We start from the raw sequence: 18745 nt of genomic DNA on the forward strand, positions 1-18745 counted from the left end.
GTTATTCCCTCCTCAGGTCAAATCTGATGAGAGCAAGATTCACTCATTCCCCCTCACCTGCCCCCTCTTCCTTTCCAATGAACTGCTTTTTCTTGCCACTTTTATGTGAGATAATTTACCCCATTCTATCTCTCCCTTTCTCCCTCTCTCAATATATTCCTCTCTCATCCCTTAATTTAATTTTTTTTAGATCTCATCCCTTCATATTCAACTCACCTTGTGCTCTCTGTCTATATATATATACATACATACATACATATATATATATATATATATATGTATGTATGTATGTATATTCCCTTCAGCTACCCTAATACTGATGTCTCATGAATTATACACATCATCTTTCCATGTAGGAATGTAAACAAAACAGTTCAATTTTAGTAAGTCTCTTATTAATTCTCTTTCTTGTTTACCTTTTCATGCTTCTCTTAATTCTTGTGTTTGAAAGTCAAATTTTCTATTTATCTCTGGTCTTTTCACTGAGAAAGCTTGAAAGTCCTCTATTTTATTGAAAATCTGTATTTTGCCTTGGAGCATGATACTCAGTTTTGCTGGGTAGGTGATTCTTGGTTTTAATCCTAGCTCCATTGACCTCCAGAATATCGTATTCCAAGCCCTTCAGTCCCTTAAAGTGGAAGCTGCTAGATCCTGTGTTATCCTGATTGTTTTTCCGCAATACTCAAATTGTTTCTTTCTGACTGCATGCAGTATTTTCTCTTTGACCTGGGAGCTCTGGAATTTGGCAACAATATTCCTAGGAGTTTTCTTTTTGGGATCTTTTTGAGGAGGTGATTGGTGGATTCTTTCAATTTCTATTTTACCCTCTGGTTCTAGAATATAAGGGCAGTTCTCCTTGATAATTTCTTGAAAGATGATATTTAGGCTCTTTTTTTGATCATGGCTTTCAGGTAGTCCAATAATTTTAAAATTATCTCTCCTGGATCTATTTTCCAGGTCAGTGGTTTTTCCAATGAGATATTTCACATTGTCTTCCACTTTTTCATTCCTTTGGTTCTGTTTTATAATATCTGGATTTCTCATAAAGTCACTAGCTTCCACTTGCTCCAATCCAATTTTTAAGGTAGTATTTTCTTCAGTGGTCTTTTGGACCTCCTTTTCCATTTGGCTAATTCTGCCTTTCAAGGCATTCTTCTCCTCATTAGCTTTTTGGAGCTCTTTTGCCATTTGAGTTAGTCTATTTTTTACGGTGTTACTTTCTTCAGTTTTTTTTTTGGGGGGGGTCTCCTTTAGCAAGTCATTGACTTGTTTTTCATGGTTTTCTTGCATCACTCTCATTCCTCTTCCCAATTTTTCCTCTACTTCTCTAACTTGCTTTTCCAAATCCTTTTTGAGCTCTTCCATGGCCTGAGACCAATTCATGTTTTTCTTGGAGCCTTTTGATGTAGGCTCTTTGACTTTGTTGACTTCTTCTGGCTGTATATTTTGGTCTTCTTTGTCACCAAAGAAAGACTCCAAAGTCTCAGTCTGAATCTGAGACCGTGTTCACCACCTGTTCATATTCCCAGCCAACTACCTGAACCTTGAGCTTTTCATCAGGGTATGACTGCTTGTAGAGTAGAGAGTACTTTGTTCCAAGCTTGAGGGGCTGCGCTGTTGTTTTCAGAGCTATTTCTACACAACAAGCTCTGCCACACCAGCTATCCTCCTTCCCCAAGAACTGCCAACCCAGACCACAACTCAGATCTAAGCAGGCTCTGCACTTCCGCTCTGATCTGCCAATTAATTCCTCCCACCAGGTGGGCCTGGGGCCAGAAGCAACTGCAGCTATAGCTTTGGAAGCAGCCTCAGAGCTGTACCATCTCCATCACCCCCCCTGGGGCAGTGGCCAACTAAGAACTCCTTTCACTCAGTCCCTGCAGTTTTTCCCACTAACCTTCTCTGTTGTCTTTGGCGTTTGTGGGTTGAGAAGTCTGGTAACTGCCACAGCCCAGTGATTCAGGGCTCTATGGTCCATTCCACCCAGCTCCCAGTCTGGTTGGTCCTGGAGTGGCCCACGCTGGGCTCCGCTCCACTCCACTCCCAGCTTTGTGCGATAGACCTTACCCAGCTACCATCCAGTCTGTCCTGGCTGAAGCCCTGCTTCTCTCTGCTATTTTGTGGGTTCTGTAGTTCTAGAATTTGTTCAGAGACATTTTTATAGGTGTTTGGAGGGTCCTGGAGGAGAGTTTTGGGCAAGTCCCTGCTTTCCAGGTACCATCTTGGCTCCATCCCCTGGGCATAAACTTAAAGCACAAATGTAGGAAAAACAGTTGGTCAAGACAAATCACAGCTTTAGAACTGCAGGGCCTTGATGTCTTTTCTCTCCTTGTGAAGTCCGCTTGAAAATATCCCCTTCGCCAAAGCATCTCTGTCGTGTTAATTAGCTGAGCTCTGAAGTCTGTTCATCTTCACAGCTTAACTCTTAATTGCCAGGGGTGGTTGGCTTTTGATTCCATTGCTGGCTCTTTGCAGTCAAAAGTTAGAACCCGAGAATCTGTTTTGGGCTTCAAGTGACTGCCTCCCTGTAGCCACATCTTTGCTCTCTTAATTATGTCTCAAACTCTGAATCTCCAACTACTGGTGAGGGTGCATCCTATGGGCAAGAAGTTCTGTTGCCAAACACTATGACCAATGGGGAAGCAGAAAAAGTCCTCTCCTCCCAAAGGTTTCTCTTGGCTTAGACTGACTCTCTGCCCACCTGATTTCTAATGGTCACCTGGAGCATGATCAACCATTGTTCATCTTTATTTCTTTCTTTGTCTCTGTCCTTCTCTCTCAACCCCTCCCTCCTATCCCTTTCCCTGCTATCCCCTGTCTCTATCTCTTGCTTTCTCTCTCTCCATCAATGGTCTCTAGATTAACTACTACATCAACTGAACTGGTAGGGGCAGGCTACAAAATCCCCTCTTTCTTATACAAATATTCTTTGTTTCCTTAACCATTCTTCATCTGACATTGCTTCCAGAACCCTCACCATTCTGATCACTCTCTCGACACACTTTAATTTGCCAATACCTCTAAAGGTGGGGCACTCAGAATTAGATGCAACATCCAGGACGTGTCCTGACCAGCTTGGTCAATGTCTCCAGGTCACTGACATGCCAACTTCTTTGTATCTGGATGAGATGCATTCATTCATGTAGTCTAATATTGTATTTTCTTTTTTAGCAGCCACATCACCCCCTTAGTTCATGTCTCTAGGTTTTTTCCCATAAGAAGCAAGGACTCTCCAATTCTATACTTTATTTTTAACTTAAACACAAGACTTTATACTTATCCTCCACGAGTCATATTGTATTGCTTTGTGCTGATTTCCAGACTAGCAAGATCATTTTGATTGCATGGTCGATTCCAATAGCTACCCCTCCAAGTTTCTGTGATAACTGTCACTTTGATATGCATGCATTTAATGTCCTTAATAATGACTGATAAAAAATGTTGAACAGGAAAGTGCTGAAGACCCCTCTCAGTGGCATCACAAGGCATTTCCAAGAGATTTCCTCCTAGTTTGATGATGCAAGATCTCAGGTTGGAATTCATCTATGGTTGGCATTCTGTGTGGCTCTGGTTAGTGTCTCTCCACAAGTTTGTCATGGGGGCTTTCCCATCTCACTAAGGGCCTTCCTTGATTTTTCTCAACATTGAAAGGACCCCAGCGAGCACATTGGCTGTCCATTAATTTTTCCTTTCTCTTGCCCCTTGACCATCCTGTCTTCCTTTTCAGTCATACATTTATTTAATAATAACCTTTATTCCAAGAGGCAGCAAGGTGTATTGGATAGAGAACTGGCCAGGAAGACCTGAGTTTGAATCATGCCTTTGACAAAAACTGGTTGGGTGACTTTGAGTACATTAAGGTCTGAGTATCCCATGAAAGTCTCTGTGACTATGAGATAAAGAAAAGGTGCCAACCTTCCTTGGTAAAGGAGGTGTCCTCATTTTCAAGTTCTTTACAGTAATGAAACCACAGGTTTTAGTACCATTCCTTCCTGTCTGACATTTTTTCACAGTTCCTCATTTGTGAGGTGTTGCTGACTGCTCACACCCACCATGCACTTCTCCATCACCCTCTGAATGAGACTCGGTTTGAATTCTTAGGTGACTATGGTTTTTTAAGTCTCAGAGCCAAACAACACCATCAAATGTTGCTATTAGAAAGGCGGGCCTTTGTCTTTGGCAGAAGTTGGTGCCTAGTCTGACATGGAGACATCAATCATCAATCTTCAGTAAAGTTGCTCAACCAGCCATGAATCCACCTGACTCAATTGTCATGCAGCCCACGTCTCCATCTCATGCAGAAGGAGGGATGCTGCTGCTCACATCTCTTCTAACTCAAAGGGACCTATTGGGCTAACTGTCCTCAGGCGTGACTGCAGAGAAAGGTGATGCAAAAGGCAACCTTCCTTCTTCAAGAGACCAGAAGGCACAAAGGTCACTTGAGGGCCTCTCCAAAGGGATGGGGTGACCTTAGGTCTAAGGATCAAATTCTAGCTCCTAATCTCTAATTAAAGATTCTGGACTGTCATGGGCAGACATGACCTCCTCTGCCTTTGGTGAGAAGCCAGCATATGCAAAATAGCTAGATCAGGAGAGGAAGGGGAAAATGGGGTATCCAAAAGGTTCATTTGACCCCAAATCTACAGTACATTTGAAGCATAAGTTTCTATAGCAGAGAGAGCTGAGGACAACCTCACTCTCTGGGATGCAGTGTTTGCCCAACAGCTAAACCTGAAAGAAGACAGAGCATTAGTTAAGATATCACTTTCTAATTGTAGTTTGTGACACCTCCTACAGGAAGTTTTCTTGATCCCTCTAGTATTAGTGTTCTCTGCTCACTCCACAAATTGTGAAGTATATACACGAATCTGCTGGAGACATATTCTCTCCTCCCAATAGAATGTAAACTCCTTGAGGGCAGGGACTGTTTTTCATTTTGTATTTGCATTCCTAGCACCTAGTATAACAAATATTATTCTAGGCACTTTTATTGGATTAGATTTTACCTTCAATGGCTCCTTTCCTGCCTCTTTTCTTTCCTTCCTTCTTCCCTCCCCCTTTCTCTCTCCCTGCCTTCCTTTCTATCTCCCTCCTTTCCTCTCTCCCTCCCTTCCTTCTTTCCCTTAGAGCTCATAGATACTCATAAATAGACTATAGCATTAGAAGGGATCTTAATGATGACCTCTTCTAACTTGTTTTAATAAAGAAACTGAGGCTTACATTCCTAAGATCATACAGTTTATAAACTTAGGATTCAAATCTAGGTCTTTGTTCTGACACTAAACCTTAGCACTCATTCCACTGTACTTCTTTTATACCCAAATGAAAGGAAAAAAATCCATCATCCAAAACCTTGAGGTGACATTTCTACACTACAATTTTCATGTTATATCTTTGTTGCTACAGAAAGGCAAAGCCACACTCAAACTCCAGTTTAGTGGGGTAGCGAGTTATGGTATTATGGTGAAGCTCAGGTTTCGTTTTTTTTTAAACATCATAACAAAGACCCTGCATCTCCCACCTGTTTTAGGAAATAATATCTCACTGACTTAGAGGTTTAGTGTGTTGACTTTTGGGGAGTCTTTTGTTCTGTGATTTGGCAGGGTAGGAGAAGGGCTCATTTACCCAACGTCTTTCTTCTAGCTGAAATCCCAAGATGCCCTCCTAGCTCAGACAAAAGGAGTACACAGCTACTAAAACATCCTGAATTTCAATATTCCAACTTTTTCTACCCCTCTCTTGCATAGCACCCAAATCTCATCTAGTAACAACGCAGGGCTCACAAAGTTTTAATGGGCTTAGTCAATGGAGACACCTTTCCTCGTTTGGAATTTTATCCCAATACCTTGGTGCATCTGTCCCATTGGAAATCATGTTCTAATCTGTTGCCTCATTACACTGAAAACTGGTATTTTCTTTCCCCTTGGGCTAATTGTCATGTTCTTTCCCAAGACTTCAGGCCAATGCACAACAGGTTAGTTGTTAAGAGAGAGCAATGGAGTCAGCTTGGAAGACCCTCTTCATGATTTCCTGTTCCTTTAGAACCTTGGAATACTCACAAGGAAGCACCTTTTTGTACCTGGGTGTCAGGGAAAGAAGAGAGAGGGAAAGGGCATTGGGTTTAGAATCTGAAGACCTGGGTTCCTGGCTCCCTTTTGAATTGTGGGTGGGTGACCTAACCTGTCTTGGCCTTGGCATCCTCATCTGTAAAATAAGAGGGTTGGAAAGGATGATTTCTGAAGAAGCCAACAGTTCTCTAGCTGGAGCCCCTTCTAGCTCTAAATCTTATGATCTATAAAGGAGAATCCCCTCCTCTCCCTCACATGCTTCAGAGGAAAAATTCACATTTTTATTAAGGCAAAAAACCCTCTCAAGACAAAGGCTGAGGCATTTCAAAGAGTTTCAAGAATTTGGAGGAAGAATATCAGACCAACATAAGACATTAATAGTAATTGATTTTAATGCATATCACTTAAGGTTTGCAAAGCACTTCATAAATTATTTCGGTTGATCTTCAGAACAACCATATGAGGTAGGTGCCAGTGTTATCATCCTCATTTTACGTATTAGGAAATTGAGGCTGAGGGCTTAAGCAATTTTGCCTAGGGCCACAGTCAGTAAATGTCTGAAGCAGGATTTGAACCTGGGTCTTCCTGACTTCAAGACCATCACTTTAACCTCTATACCATATAGCTGTTTCTTTTTTAAATTTTTAAAATAACATTTTGTTTTTTGTTCTCAGTTACATGTCTTTAACATTTGTTTTTAGAAATTTTGAGTTCCCAATTCTCTCCCTCCTTCCTTCATAGAGGAGAGTAAAAAAATGTCATATATTTGGAAGGACAAGACACCATGAAGGAGAGAGAGGAGATGGCATATATTGGGCAAAGCGAACCACCACCACGGCCCTCTTTACTATCATTTCCCCTCAGATGCCAATGAGGACAACCCAGGACCCCTGAACCCAAGAGCCTTGGGAATAGCCAGGCTTCCAGACCAGTGCCCTCCACCATCATCCTTAGCAGCCACCCCTGTGGAGATGCAGCCTTGACCTGCTCCAAAAGTAGCTGTAGCCACAGCTACTGAAGACCCAGAAAGAAAAGTCAAACGGTTCAAAATCAGAAACTGATAAGATTTTTATCAACGGAAATGACATTATAGCAGAGCCATCACCGTCTGCTTTGCCACTGCCCTGAGTACCACAAGACCTTTCCATCTATCTTATAGATCAGGGCTTCTTAAAATGTGGGTCATGACCCCATATGGGGTCGCAAAAAATCTGGCAACAGTAAAAGGTTTCTGAATGCACAATGGCCAAAAATTAATTAAAAATTAAATGCGTAATGAATCCAAGGTGTTTCTGGCAGCAATTGCCCATGTTGCATCTCACAACTTCACGGCAGCCTTGGTTCTGAACACAAAGCATGCGCATTTTGCACTGTGCATGCCCTCAGGTCATGCAACAGGAACAAATGCTGCCTAAGTGTGAAAAGGGGTCACAAGCGGAAAAAGTTTAAGAAGCTCTGTTATAGATGTCTTCTACACGTGTCATCTCCCTATTAGAAAGTAAGCTGCTGGCAAACAAGGACTCTTACTGTTCTATTTGTGTGCTTTGTACACAACAAGCGCTAAATAAATGTTCTATGCGTTCATTCAACATTAAGTGGATCAGTTGAACTGGGATGTAGAAGTGGAGAAGAAGGAAATTCTGATTTCTTGTATTTCTCCTTGATTGTGTAGGGTAAGGCAGGGGCAGGGCGGGGATATAGGGAGCAGGGAGGGAGGAATGGGGACAGCGCAGAAGAGAATGAGGAATGGAGCAAAGAAAACAAATGGACAAAAGTTTCTGCCACATAAATGGATCATAATCTCCTTCAAGTTACGTAGGAAAGTATCTCCAAGAATAATCCAAATCCTCTCCTAAGCTCTCGTGATAACATGCATTATTAGTCTTGTACAGCACCCCATCCTCCATAGACACTCAATAAACGTTTTCTTTTTTTGATCACTATAACCTCATCCCTGCAAAGCTGGGATGTCCTTGGCTCTGTCAGTGTGCAAGGGCTTTGGAAGAAACCAGGGATGTGTATGCTATTGTTTGGAACAAAGATGAAGCTGCCTGTGTTTGCCCTTAAATCCCAAAATCAAAAAGAGTATGACTTGGTGAAGAAATAATAAGGATAAACAAGTCTTCAGTGGGCGTTGATGCAGAAAGATCCTCACTGCTGGATGTGTGTGTGTGTGTGTGTGTGTGTGTGTGTGTGTGTGTGTGTGTGTATGGGAGGGGGGAAGTGAAGTCTATATAATGGAAAGGATGTTTATTCTCATCTGTCATTTTCAAAGAAAAACCAGAGATCCCAGCGTTTCCCATAGCGAGAGGGAGTGCGGTTAATAAATCAACGTAAACACTGCTAAAAGCAATAGCTGACATTGAGACAGCCCTTTAAGGTTTACAAAGTCCTGTTCTCTCTGCCATCTTACGATCTAGGTTGGCATTTTGCAGGGGAGGGGAGAGTTGTGCCTGGGATTTTATGATTGTTGGGAACTTCCACTGTGAAGACTCCTTCCACCAATACAGGTAGGTAATTCATCCCCACCTTACATAGTCTTACAGTAGGAGTTGTGAACATGGCTTTGTGTCATGGACCCCTTTGGGAGTCTGCGGAAGTCTGTAGAGCCCTTCTCAGAATGATGGCTCTTTTTTATTTAATTCATAATTGGAAGAAATGCTAAATTTCAGTTAGAGGTTAGTGAAAACAAAGATATTTTTTTCTTCTGATTCAAGTACACACACCCCGAATCTATCCATGGAGCCCATAAATCCCAAGTTAAGTACACAAAACCCCCTAATCTATCCATGGAGTCCATGGACCACAAGTTAAGCACATGGAACCCCTAATGAGCCCAGGGACGCCAAGTTAAGTACATGGAACCCCCTAATCTATCCCCAGAGTCCATGGACCCCAAGTTAAGAACTCCCATTTTAGTAGTTGCTCAGGGCACTGGGAGGCTAAACGAATTGTCCTGGGTCAGAGGGCTAGTCTGTGTCACAAAAGGACTTGAACTCAAGTCTTCTGGAGGACAGCTGACTCTCCCTCCTAACCACTACATCTTATAGCTCTTTAAGCTTACACAGGCTGCTACCTGGCACTGTGCATAAAGTGCTGGATTTGGAGTCAGGAGGGTCTGAATTCAAATCCAGCTTCAGACACTAGCTGGGTGACCCTGGGCAAGTCACTTAATGTCCTTGAACCTCATCTGTAAAAGGGGTAGCACTTCACAGAGCTGTTGTGAGGAACAAATGAGACAATATATAAAGGACTTTGTAAACCTTGAAGTGCTCCATAAATATTAGTTACCATATCATTACCGTTATTATTATTATTATTATAATTAGGAGAGGGAGGAGTAACCAAGGTGTCATCACCCCCATTTTACAACAGAGATAACAAAACACAGAGAGGTGGAATTGATTGCACTGAAAGCTCTATACTTTCCTTCTGCCTATGGATCTCCAAGCACCTAGCATTGTGCCTCACTTGCCCTTAAAAGAAGCTGAATGAAGCTTGTTGAAGCACCATAGTCAAAACCCAGACCCAGGTCTTCTGACTCTCAGGCCTGAGTTCGAATCTGGCCTCAGACACATACTAGCTGTGTGACCCTGGGGAAGTCACCTAACCTCTATTTGCCTGAATTTCCTCACCTGTAAAAGGGGGATAATAATAGCACCTATTTCTCAGGGTTGTGGTTCTTAGCACAGAGCCTGGCACATAGTAAGTGCTATATACACATTAGCTATGGTTATCATTACTTGTTGTTATCGCTGTTAAGTCATGTCTGACTTTTTCTGAGTCTATTTGGCATTTTCTTGGCAGAGATACCTGAGTGGTTTGCCATTTCCTTCTCTAGCTCATTTTACAGATGAGGAAACTGAGGCAAATAAGGTTAAGTGACTTGCCCAAGCTCACACAGCTAGTAAGTCTTTAAGGTCACATTTGAATTCAGATGTTCCTGACTCTAGGCCTCGTGCTCTATCCACTGCTGTACCTAGCTGTCCCTATTATTATTATTAGTATATCATACCAAGTGCAGAGCTAAGTGTTATGCTCTACAATTCTGGCTTTGTTTGAACTTACTGGCCAACTCCAGGTAAATCAAGGCTTCCCAAAGTGTTACACTTAAGACAGAGGTTTGGATCTGAAGTATCCTTTACATCATTTTTGCTGCTTCCAGTCACAACACCGTAAGGAGCTCAGGACTAAGAGACCTGGATCAGGGGTGTGCTGGTAAATGTTTAACAACCAGCTTTCTTTTTTAAAAAGTATACCCATGGTACCCTTTTCAATTCAATTTGCATTGTTAACGTTTCTTCCATCATTTTCTTATGCTTAGACAATCAACAACACAATAAATCAAGCCCTGATTAGTGGCATTGGCCGATTTCTGAGACATAAATGCTTACACTAAAAATTTACCAATTGTGTAGCAAGCTGGTAATATGTATCACTGCCTGGCATCATAGAATACAGAATTGTAAGGAGGAATTACAGAATGACTGGGATAACCCCCTCAGTTTCCAGATGAGAAACATAAGGCCAGAGAGGGAAAAGGCCAGTCCAATATTAGAAGGCTACTTAGTAGCCAGGATTCCAATTTGGATCTGGTGGCTCCAAATCCAGATTCCTTTTCCATGATCCCAAGTGGCCCAGAATCTTGTGCTGCCATTAATCAGCCATATGACTTGGGATGTTCAGCCTCATTAAGCCTCCATCTCTTCATCTATTTTTAAACTTTTATTTCTTTTATTTTGAATTTGAATAACAACCCCATAAAACTCCACATGAATGTTTCCAAAGAGACATAGAGATAGAACAGCAAAGGATAGGTAGAGCCTTAATGTTCTATTACGTACAGCTTGTTTTTTTTAAGTATATCACAAATTCACATGTTACATTTTAAGGCATTCTGATTGTGTTTTCTTCTGAGCCATTTCTGTGTCTGTAAAACAAGGAGCTGATATTAGCTGTTGTCTATTGTTCTTATCAGTTTTAATGTTCTGTGCTAGCCCTCGCCTAACTTACCAACTGTGATAATGAGGGAAAACTGGACAAAAAAAAGGATAAAGAGATACAGGCGATGTGAGACATCAGCCACCATGGTTGCCTGCTGTGGTTATTCTCCCTTTTACTAGATTATGAAGGATGACACAAAGGCAGATATTCCCAGTCTTTTCACTCACTCTCATGGAGTGACTGAGGGCGGCTAGGTGGTATAGCAGATAGAATGCCAGGCCTGGAATCAGGAGACATGAGTTCAAATGTGGCATCAGATGCTTACTAGCTGTGTGACCCTGGAGAAGTCACCTAACCCTGTTTGCCTCAGTTTCCTCATCTGTAAAATGAGTTAGAGAAGAAAATGGCAAACCACTCCAGTATCTTTGCCAAGAAAACCCCAAATAGGGTCATGAAGTAAAATACAACTGAAAAATGACTCAATGACAGCAACATGGAAATCTACCCAAAGAAATTACATGGAAAGGCAAGATGATGAACATTTATTAAGTGCCTACCATAGCCAATAATAGTTCGTGTACTCCACTGGTACTCCATCAATGTCAAGAGAAGGGGAAGAAGGTCCTGAGCATGGTGGGTAGACCTCCTGTGGTCAATTTGTAGGATGGCTTGACAAGGGCCACCCAGGATGGGCAGGCATGGTTGGGGTTGTGATGTGTACCATTTTGTGGGAACATCAGTAAGATCATAGATGCTTTTCAGTGTTTGAGCATGTACAAGGAACCAGGACTATACAAAACCAAAAAGGAAATAGTAGTTGCCCTAAAGGAAGTTATATTTTACTGACAGGGCTATAACATACATACAAATAAGTAAATACGAAGAAATTTTAGAAAGGGGAACATTCTAATAACTGTCAGGAGATGGATGGAGATCAGGAGAGACAAATGAGCTAGGCTTCCCTTTCTCCCTCTGGGCCAATTGTCCAATGAATGAAAAAGATTTTAAGGCCAATTGTAAAACAGAAAATTTGGCATGAGTGGTAAAGAGGAAGCTAACCTTCTGAGAAAAGTGATATTTCCATTCTTCCAAAGGCTGAAATCTACCCAGAAGACCTCAGGAGGTTGATTTCCTAATGGAAGCCAAAAAATACCCTCATAGGATTTCTCACATGGTTCCTGATGACTCTAGTAATAGATGGGGATTTTTATTTAGTATGGCTTGGTCTCCCAGCAGCAGCTCAGCCAAAGGAAGCCAATTATAATCAACCAAGTCACATTAAGCCAAGTTGGAAGGGAAAGATCATGATTTCTGCTTTAGATATACTTAATTTGAAGTGATGGCAGGTCAATCAATTAGCTATGTTCTCTGGAGAGCCAGAAATATCTGGGAGGAGTCAGAGATGTAGAAGAAGATCTGGGGGTCCATGAGAGGAGATAATCTCAACCATGGGTTAAGTTAGAGAGAGGGGGGCTACTTTCTATGGATACAACCTTGGAGGGTAGTTAAAGGACACAAGCTAGAAGAAGAGAAAACAAAAGAAACATAACTTTAGGGTTATCTTTGACTTTTTTTCTCTTGCTCATGAGATAGCCATTGAGTTACCAAGTCCTGTTGATTTCATCTCTGAAATGTCTCTTACGGCTATTCCTTCCTCTTTATTCCCACTGCCCCCATCTCAGTACAGACCATCATTACTACTTGCCCAGAATATTGCAACAGCCTCCTATCAGCACTTTCTTTTCTTATCCAATTTCCAATAATCTTTCTTATTGACAGTTATGTTACTCTTCTGCTCAAAAACCTTCAATGGCTACCTATTGCCTTCTAAATAAAGTTCAATCTCTTTAGCCAGATATTCAAGGCTCTATGCAAACTTGTGCCAGTCTATATTCCCAGTCATATCTCACATTATTTCTGTTTTATTTGGCCTCAGGGCTCAAGTTAAAGCAAAGATATAGGTTCAAGAACTTCCAGGAAATTGGTACTGGGGAAGCTGATACAAAAAAGAGCTTCATTATTATGCAGAGTACAAACAGGTAAATGAAAGCATAAGCATAAACACACACATACACATTATATGGCAATATAATATAATAGGCAATATAATATAGTAGACAGAGGTTCATACCCACAGAGGTAAGATATTCACTCAGCATGACAGTCAGGGAGATGTGTTGGGGAGGAAACACTCAAAATTGGAATTCAGGTGGTGAAACGATATACCCTAAAAATGGGCTTGGTTGGTAACAGGTACTTGGTGCTGAATGTAGGGGATATTCCTAAGCAGACCTAGGTGTGATGAAGTTCTGAGGGCCACTTATTGATACCAGGCTTGGGTGAAGCTCAGGTAGGGGGAGTTTCTTTATTGGGACTGCAAACTGGGGGAGCATCTACTGTGAACTACCTAGGGAAGGACCCACATCTCTTTTTTTGTTACTCACGTAACCTCAAATAATTCTCATTTGAGTAAACTCTAGTAAAGGTTGACTAGATCCTTATGGAAAGAAGGAAGAAGCAAATGAAGGAGGGCTGGAAACTGACCTGTCCGAGGGTACACTCCATGCCACCAAGAAAGTCGGCTTCCTTTAGTCCATTGTGATTGCTGCTGATATCATGGACTTCGAACCGCAGCCTCTGTACTTCTTCAAAGTAAAAGTCCACCGTAAACAACTTAGAGTAAACAGGATTGATGCAGGTTCGAATCACTTCTGTTCTGTCCACCTGTCAGGAGAGAGACAACCCATATGGATCATCCTGGCACTTTTTTAACTACCAGAGCAGAGCAGATCCAAATTGTTGCCATCCCAAATAACACACTGAAAGTGTCCTTCATTCAGGGACGACACACAGTGTGGCGGAATCTTGGAGTCAGGAGAGAGCTGGTTCAAATACCACCTGACACTCAAAGACCATGGATCCTGCCTTCTCTCAGACAGTTATCAAATTCAGGTAATCCCTATAGCATTGACCTAGAGAGGCACCATGTATATAGGAGAAGGAACAATCAGGGATTCAAATCCTATAACATCTGACACCTACTGGCTGTGAGAACCCGGGCAGGTACCCCCAGGTAACTCTCTAATAAAGATGCAGAGGAATTTCTTCACTAGGAACTCCAGACACTGATGAAATCACAGGTCTAAGGTTCTTCCCCCTCCCCCAAAAGGAAGCTCCTTCACTGAGTTGGAGGATTAAATGGATCTTGTCTGTGGAGTTCGAGGTAAATTTCAGCTGTTATCTCTTTCCCAGAGTATCTCCTTCCTAAGATCGTTATGAGAATCAAAATAATAGAGGCAATGGCTATCACTACCATTATCATTATTACTATAAATTTTAAATGTAAATTAAAAAAATATGGAGAATAGGGCAGCTACTTGGTGCACAGTGGATAGAGTGCCAGGCCCAGAGACAGGAAGACTTGAGTTCAAATCCAGCCTCACACACTTATTAGCTGGGTGACCTTGGACAAGTCACTTAACCCTGTTGGCCTCAGTTTCCCCATCTGCAAAATGAGCTGGAGAAGGAAATGGCAAGCCACTCCAGTATCTTTGTCAAGAAAACCCCAAATAGGGTCACAAAGAGTTGGGCACAACAAAATGACTGAATAACAAATAGGGAGAATAGTCCAAATATGACCTATATTTTAAGATGAAAAAATGGAATCAAGAATGTTTCTTAAACCAGAGGGGTCAAACCCCAGGTGCCAAATGCCAGTGAGTTGCTATATTACTGGAATGCATCAGAATCAGATTAAAGGGTAATTTTTTTAGGCAATAAGGGATTAAGTGACTTGCCCAGGATCACAAAGCTATTAAGTATCTGAGGTCAGATTGCACTCAGGTCTTCCTAACTCTAGGGCTGGCACTTTATTCACTGCCACCTAGCTGCCCATGGTAATAGGAAAGTATTTAATCAAATAAACAAAAATACAATAAAATGTAGCTAATATTAATTTGTGGTTTTCTAAGTCAACATGAGGGTTCCATTTCTATCTGAGTCTGACACTACTTTTTAAGTGGCAGCTAAATGGCACAGTGAACAGAGTGCTAGACTTGGCCTCAGGCATTTGCTGGCTCTGTGACCCTGAGCAGATAACTTAAACTTCTGCCAGCCTCAGTTTCTTCCTCTGTAAAAGGGGGGTACAAATACCTTGGAGATCAGAAAGGGTCTGCTGGAGGGAGTAGCAGTTGAGCTGAGCCTTGTGGGGAGTTAGGGTTCCCAGGGAAGGGAGGTGAGGAGGGAGGGTATAACCTTTACAACTCGAGGCTCTGCTGTCTCCAAGCCCAGGTCTCTTTTCATCATAGTCCACTTTTTCAGGACAATTTTGGGTTTTCAACCAGTTATCCTCACTAGTATTCAAGGCCCTGAGTACTTGGGGGTGGGGGGAACAATCCCTGATACCCACAGGTTAAAAAAAACGTGCCTACTAAACCTTTGAGAAACCATCTGTAGGTGAGCAGCAGCCCTACTGCCTCCTTTCTTTTTTCAAGCTTTCCTTTCAACCATTTTCAAATAATTTCTCTCCTCTGAGGCCCTTCACAGTTGGGCAAATGATCCTCAGGGGGCTCAGGTGAGGGCTCACTTGGCCTCAAGGATAATATTTCTCCAACTACTCGGCCCCATTAACCCTCCTACTCCACTCAAGGATCTTTTGGGTTGAGGGTGGGGGGGGATCTGGACCCAAAAAACAAATAAACAAACTAACAAAGGGAGTGGAGCTTTCAGGCCTGGAGTAGCTGCTTTCTTTTTGCCCTTAACTGTAAATTGGAATATTAACAGTAAGCAATCAAAAAAAGCCACATGGAACTCACCCTTGCCCGCTAAGTTGGCAAAGCCTGAGAGGAGTGGGGAGTCTTTTTGTAGGTCACTCTTCAGTTTCTGTGCCCAGGGCTGGCAGCCTTTCCTCATGGAGTGAGCTCAGAGGCTAATCCTAGCCCAGCCTGAAGCAATTTGCACTTCACTCAGAAGTTCTTATTGACAGGATGCTCTCACTGTCTCATCTCTGTGCCAAGATTGAAGAGGCCTCTGGAAAGGTCACCCAGGCTGCGGAGCCTCTGTTTTTTTTCTAGCTGGTGTTTAAAAAGATTGAGGAAAAACCCTCGTGTTGGGATAACCAAAATAAGAACTCTAATCCCTGCTTGCCTGATCCTTTCCCCATCTACCAAATGTGGCAGACTCTTTCAGGGAAATAAGCCCCTACTATCGAGGTATGGAGACAGCACTGGATTTGTGAATATATGACAATTATAATTTATGTTACATATTTTACATAATATACACAATATTATGTATATTACATAATATTATATACATTACATAATTTACATACGACATATGTACATGACATACATATTTTTATGTTTTACGTATTTTAAAACATTCAGAGAAAGGACCCATAAGTTTCCCTAGACTGCCAAAGAGGTCCGCCACTGACCAGAAGGTAACAACCCTTGTTAGGGGTGGCTAGGTCGCGTGCTGGGCCTAGAGTTGGGAAGACTGGAGTTCAAATCCCACCTTCAATCACTTCCTAGCTATGTGACCCTGGGCAAGTCACTTAACCTCTGTCTTCCTCGGTTTACTCATCTGTAACATGGGAATAATAACGGCATCTACCTCTTATAGTCTGTTACGAAGATCAAATGAGATAATATTTGTAAAGCACTTAGCACCATGTCTGGCATTCAGTAGGCACTATATAAATGCTTATTCCCTCCCCTTTCTTCCACCTTGTCTTAAAGAGTTGCCTAGAGTACTGAGAGAGTAAATAACTCTCTGAGAGTCTCATAGACGTATGTGTTAGGTAGAAGACTTGAACACGTTCCTAATGTTGATGTCAGCCCTTCATACAGACTTCTCACTTAGGAGTGTAGACTTGTGGCCCACTTGGCCGTCTCTTCCCACCCCATCATTGCTCCGCCTCATTTCTTACCCAGCCTTAATCTCTGCTTGGTCGTTGCTTCAGTCAAACTTAGACCTGTTAAAGACCTTAGCTTGAAAAGGCCAAGGTCTCTCACCGCATCCAGGGCCATCTCCAGTTGCCCTGATCCATATCCTGCCACTGGGCCCAGATGGCTCTGGAGGAGAAAGCGGGGCTGGTGACTCTGCAAGGCCCTCCCTCACTTAAATCCAATTCCCTTGCGAGTCCTGGCATCTCTTCCATGATGTCATGGTCCTCATCGAGAACGAAGGACAAACGACAACGGATAAGTGACTGAGGCTCACAGAGGTTGTATGATTTCCCTAAGATCACATCACGGAGTTTAACAGGAGCCCCAGTGGCCGTGCAGCCCAATCAGGAAGGGGATCCTCACTATGACATGGGGTCATAGAATCTCTGCTTTAAGGCCTCCAAGAACGGAGTCCACCGACTCTGGAGGTCGCCCATCCCACTTTGAGGCAGTTCTGATTATGGTTCCTCGACCTCTCGGCAACTTACATCCCACCACTCATGGTTCTTTCCTCTAAAGCCATACAGAACAGGTCAAATCTCTCCTACACACGACAACCCTTCAGGTACATGATGATCGTTATCACATAGCTATTAAGTGTCTAAGGCTGGATTTGAACTCAGGAAGATGAGTCTTCCCAATTCCAAGCCAGCGCTCTATGCACTGTGGTGCCACCTAGTGCCCTAGCCCAAGACTGCATTAGCTGTTTTGGTGACCAGATCAAAATGCTGATTTGTATCGAGCTTGCAGTCCATTAAAACCCCCAGATCCTTTACAGAAAAGCTGCTATCTGACTCTCCCCCATCTTCTAGGTATGGAGGTCATTTTTTTATATCCAAGTACAAGATTTTACACTTATACCTATTGAATTTCCATCCAACAATCCCCTAGCCTGTCCAAATCCTCTTGGATTCTGAGACATCTATTATCTGCAAACTCGATGGACGTACCATCTCTGCCTTGTTCATGTCATCAATAAAAATGTACAACAATACAGGGCCAAGAACACAGCCCCGGGGTACTCCACTGGAGACCTCTGGACATGTTAATATGGAACTATTAAAAACTACTCTTTGATCCCAGCCATCCAGCCCATTCTGAATCCAACTGATTCTAATCCATATCTCTCCATCTTCTCCACAAGAACAGGAAGATATACTTTTTCAAAAAGTTTACTAGCATCTAGGGAAACTCTATCCATAGCATTCCCCTCATTGACTAATTCCAAAAGGAAAGGTAATTAGCAGATGAGCTGAGATTGGAAACCCAGTCCTCTACTTCCAAATCCAGGGCTCTTTGGTATTGTAACTTGTGAAGTCACATAACAGCACTGGACCTCTGTTTCTTCATCCAATTCAGTACATGTTTTCTAAGAACCTACTCTGTGCAAGATACTGTGCCAAGGTGAGTGGAGATGGAAACAAACAACAAAGAAGCACAGTAATTCCTGCTCATTTATAATATACAAAGTGTGCCTTAATAGCTTAAATTTGCATTAAGTGTTTTAGGAAACCCTGTACTTTGGGGCGGGGAAGGGGTACAACCTGTGTGTAATAATAAAGCCAAGATCCAGATAAAGCCATCTAGGAAAATGTGAGGAGGGAGACTACACTTTCAGTTGGAAGGATTAGGGAAAGCTTCATTGAGAGTGGCTGAACCTTGAAGGAAGACAGAAAGCATTTAGAATTCCACATAAATGTCCCTTAACTGCTTTGTAGAACAAACATGGGAACTTAGCTGGAGAAGCAGGTCTGAATGGGTTAACACTTCAATGGAATATTA

General features: G+C 42.3%; 1 protein-coding gene across 1 annotated transcript in view; it reads right to left on the reverse strand.

The window, feature by feature from the left end:
• The window catches only part of CPNE4 (copine 4), a 170105-nt gene extending 152174 nt beyond the window's left edge, over window positions 1-17931 (reverse strand). Inside the window, exons 1-2 of the mRNA XM_036760492.1 lie at window positions 17914-17931; window positions 13557-13736 (exon numbers count right to left, since the gene is read on the reverse strand). Coding sequence (XP_036616387.1) covers window positions 13557-13736; window positions 17914-17931 — 198 coding nt within the window. The remainder of the gene's footprint in view (window positions 1-13556; window positions 13737-17913) is intronic.
• Window positions 17932-18745: the final 814 nt, after the last annotated feature.

The sequence above is a fragment of the Trichosurus vulpecula genome, chromosome 5 (assembly GCF_011100635.1).
Source record: "Trichosurus vulpecula isolate mTriVul1 chromosome 5, mTriVul1.pri, whole genome shotgun sequence".
Taxonomy (NCBI): Eukaryota; Metazoa; Chordata; class Mammalia; order Diprotodontia; family Phalangeridae; genus Trichosurus; species Trichosurus vulpecula.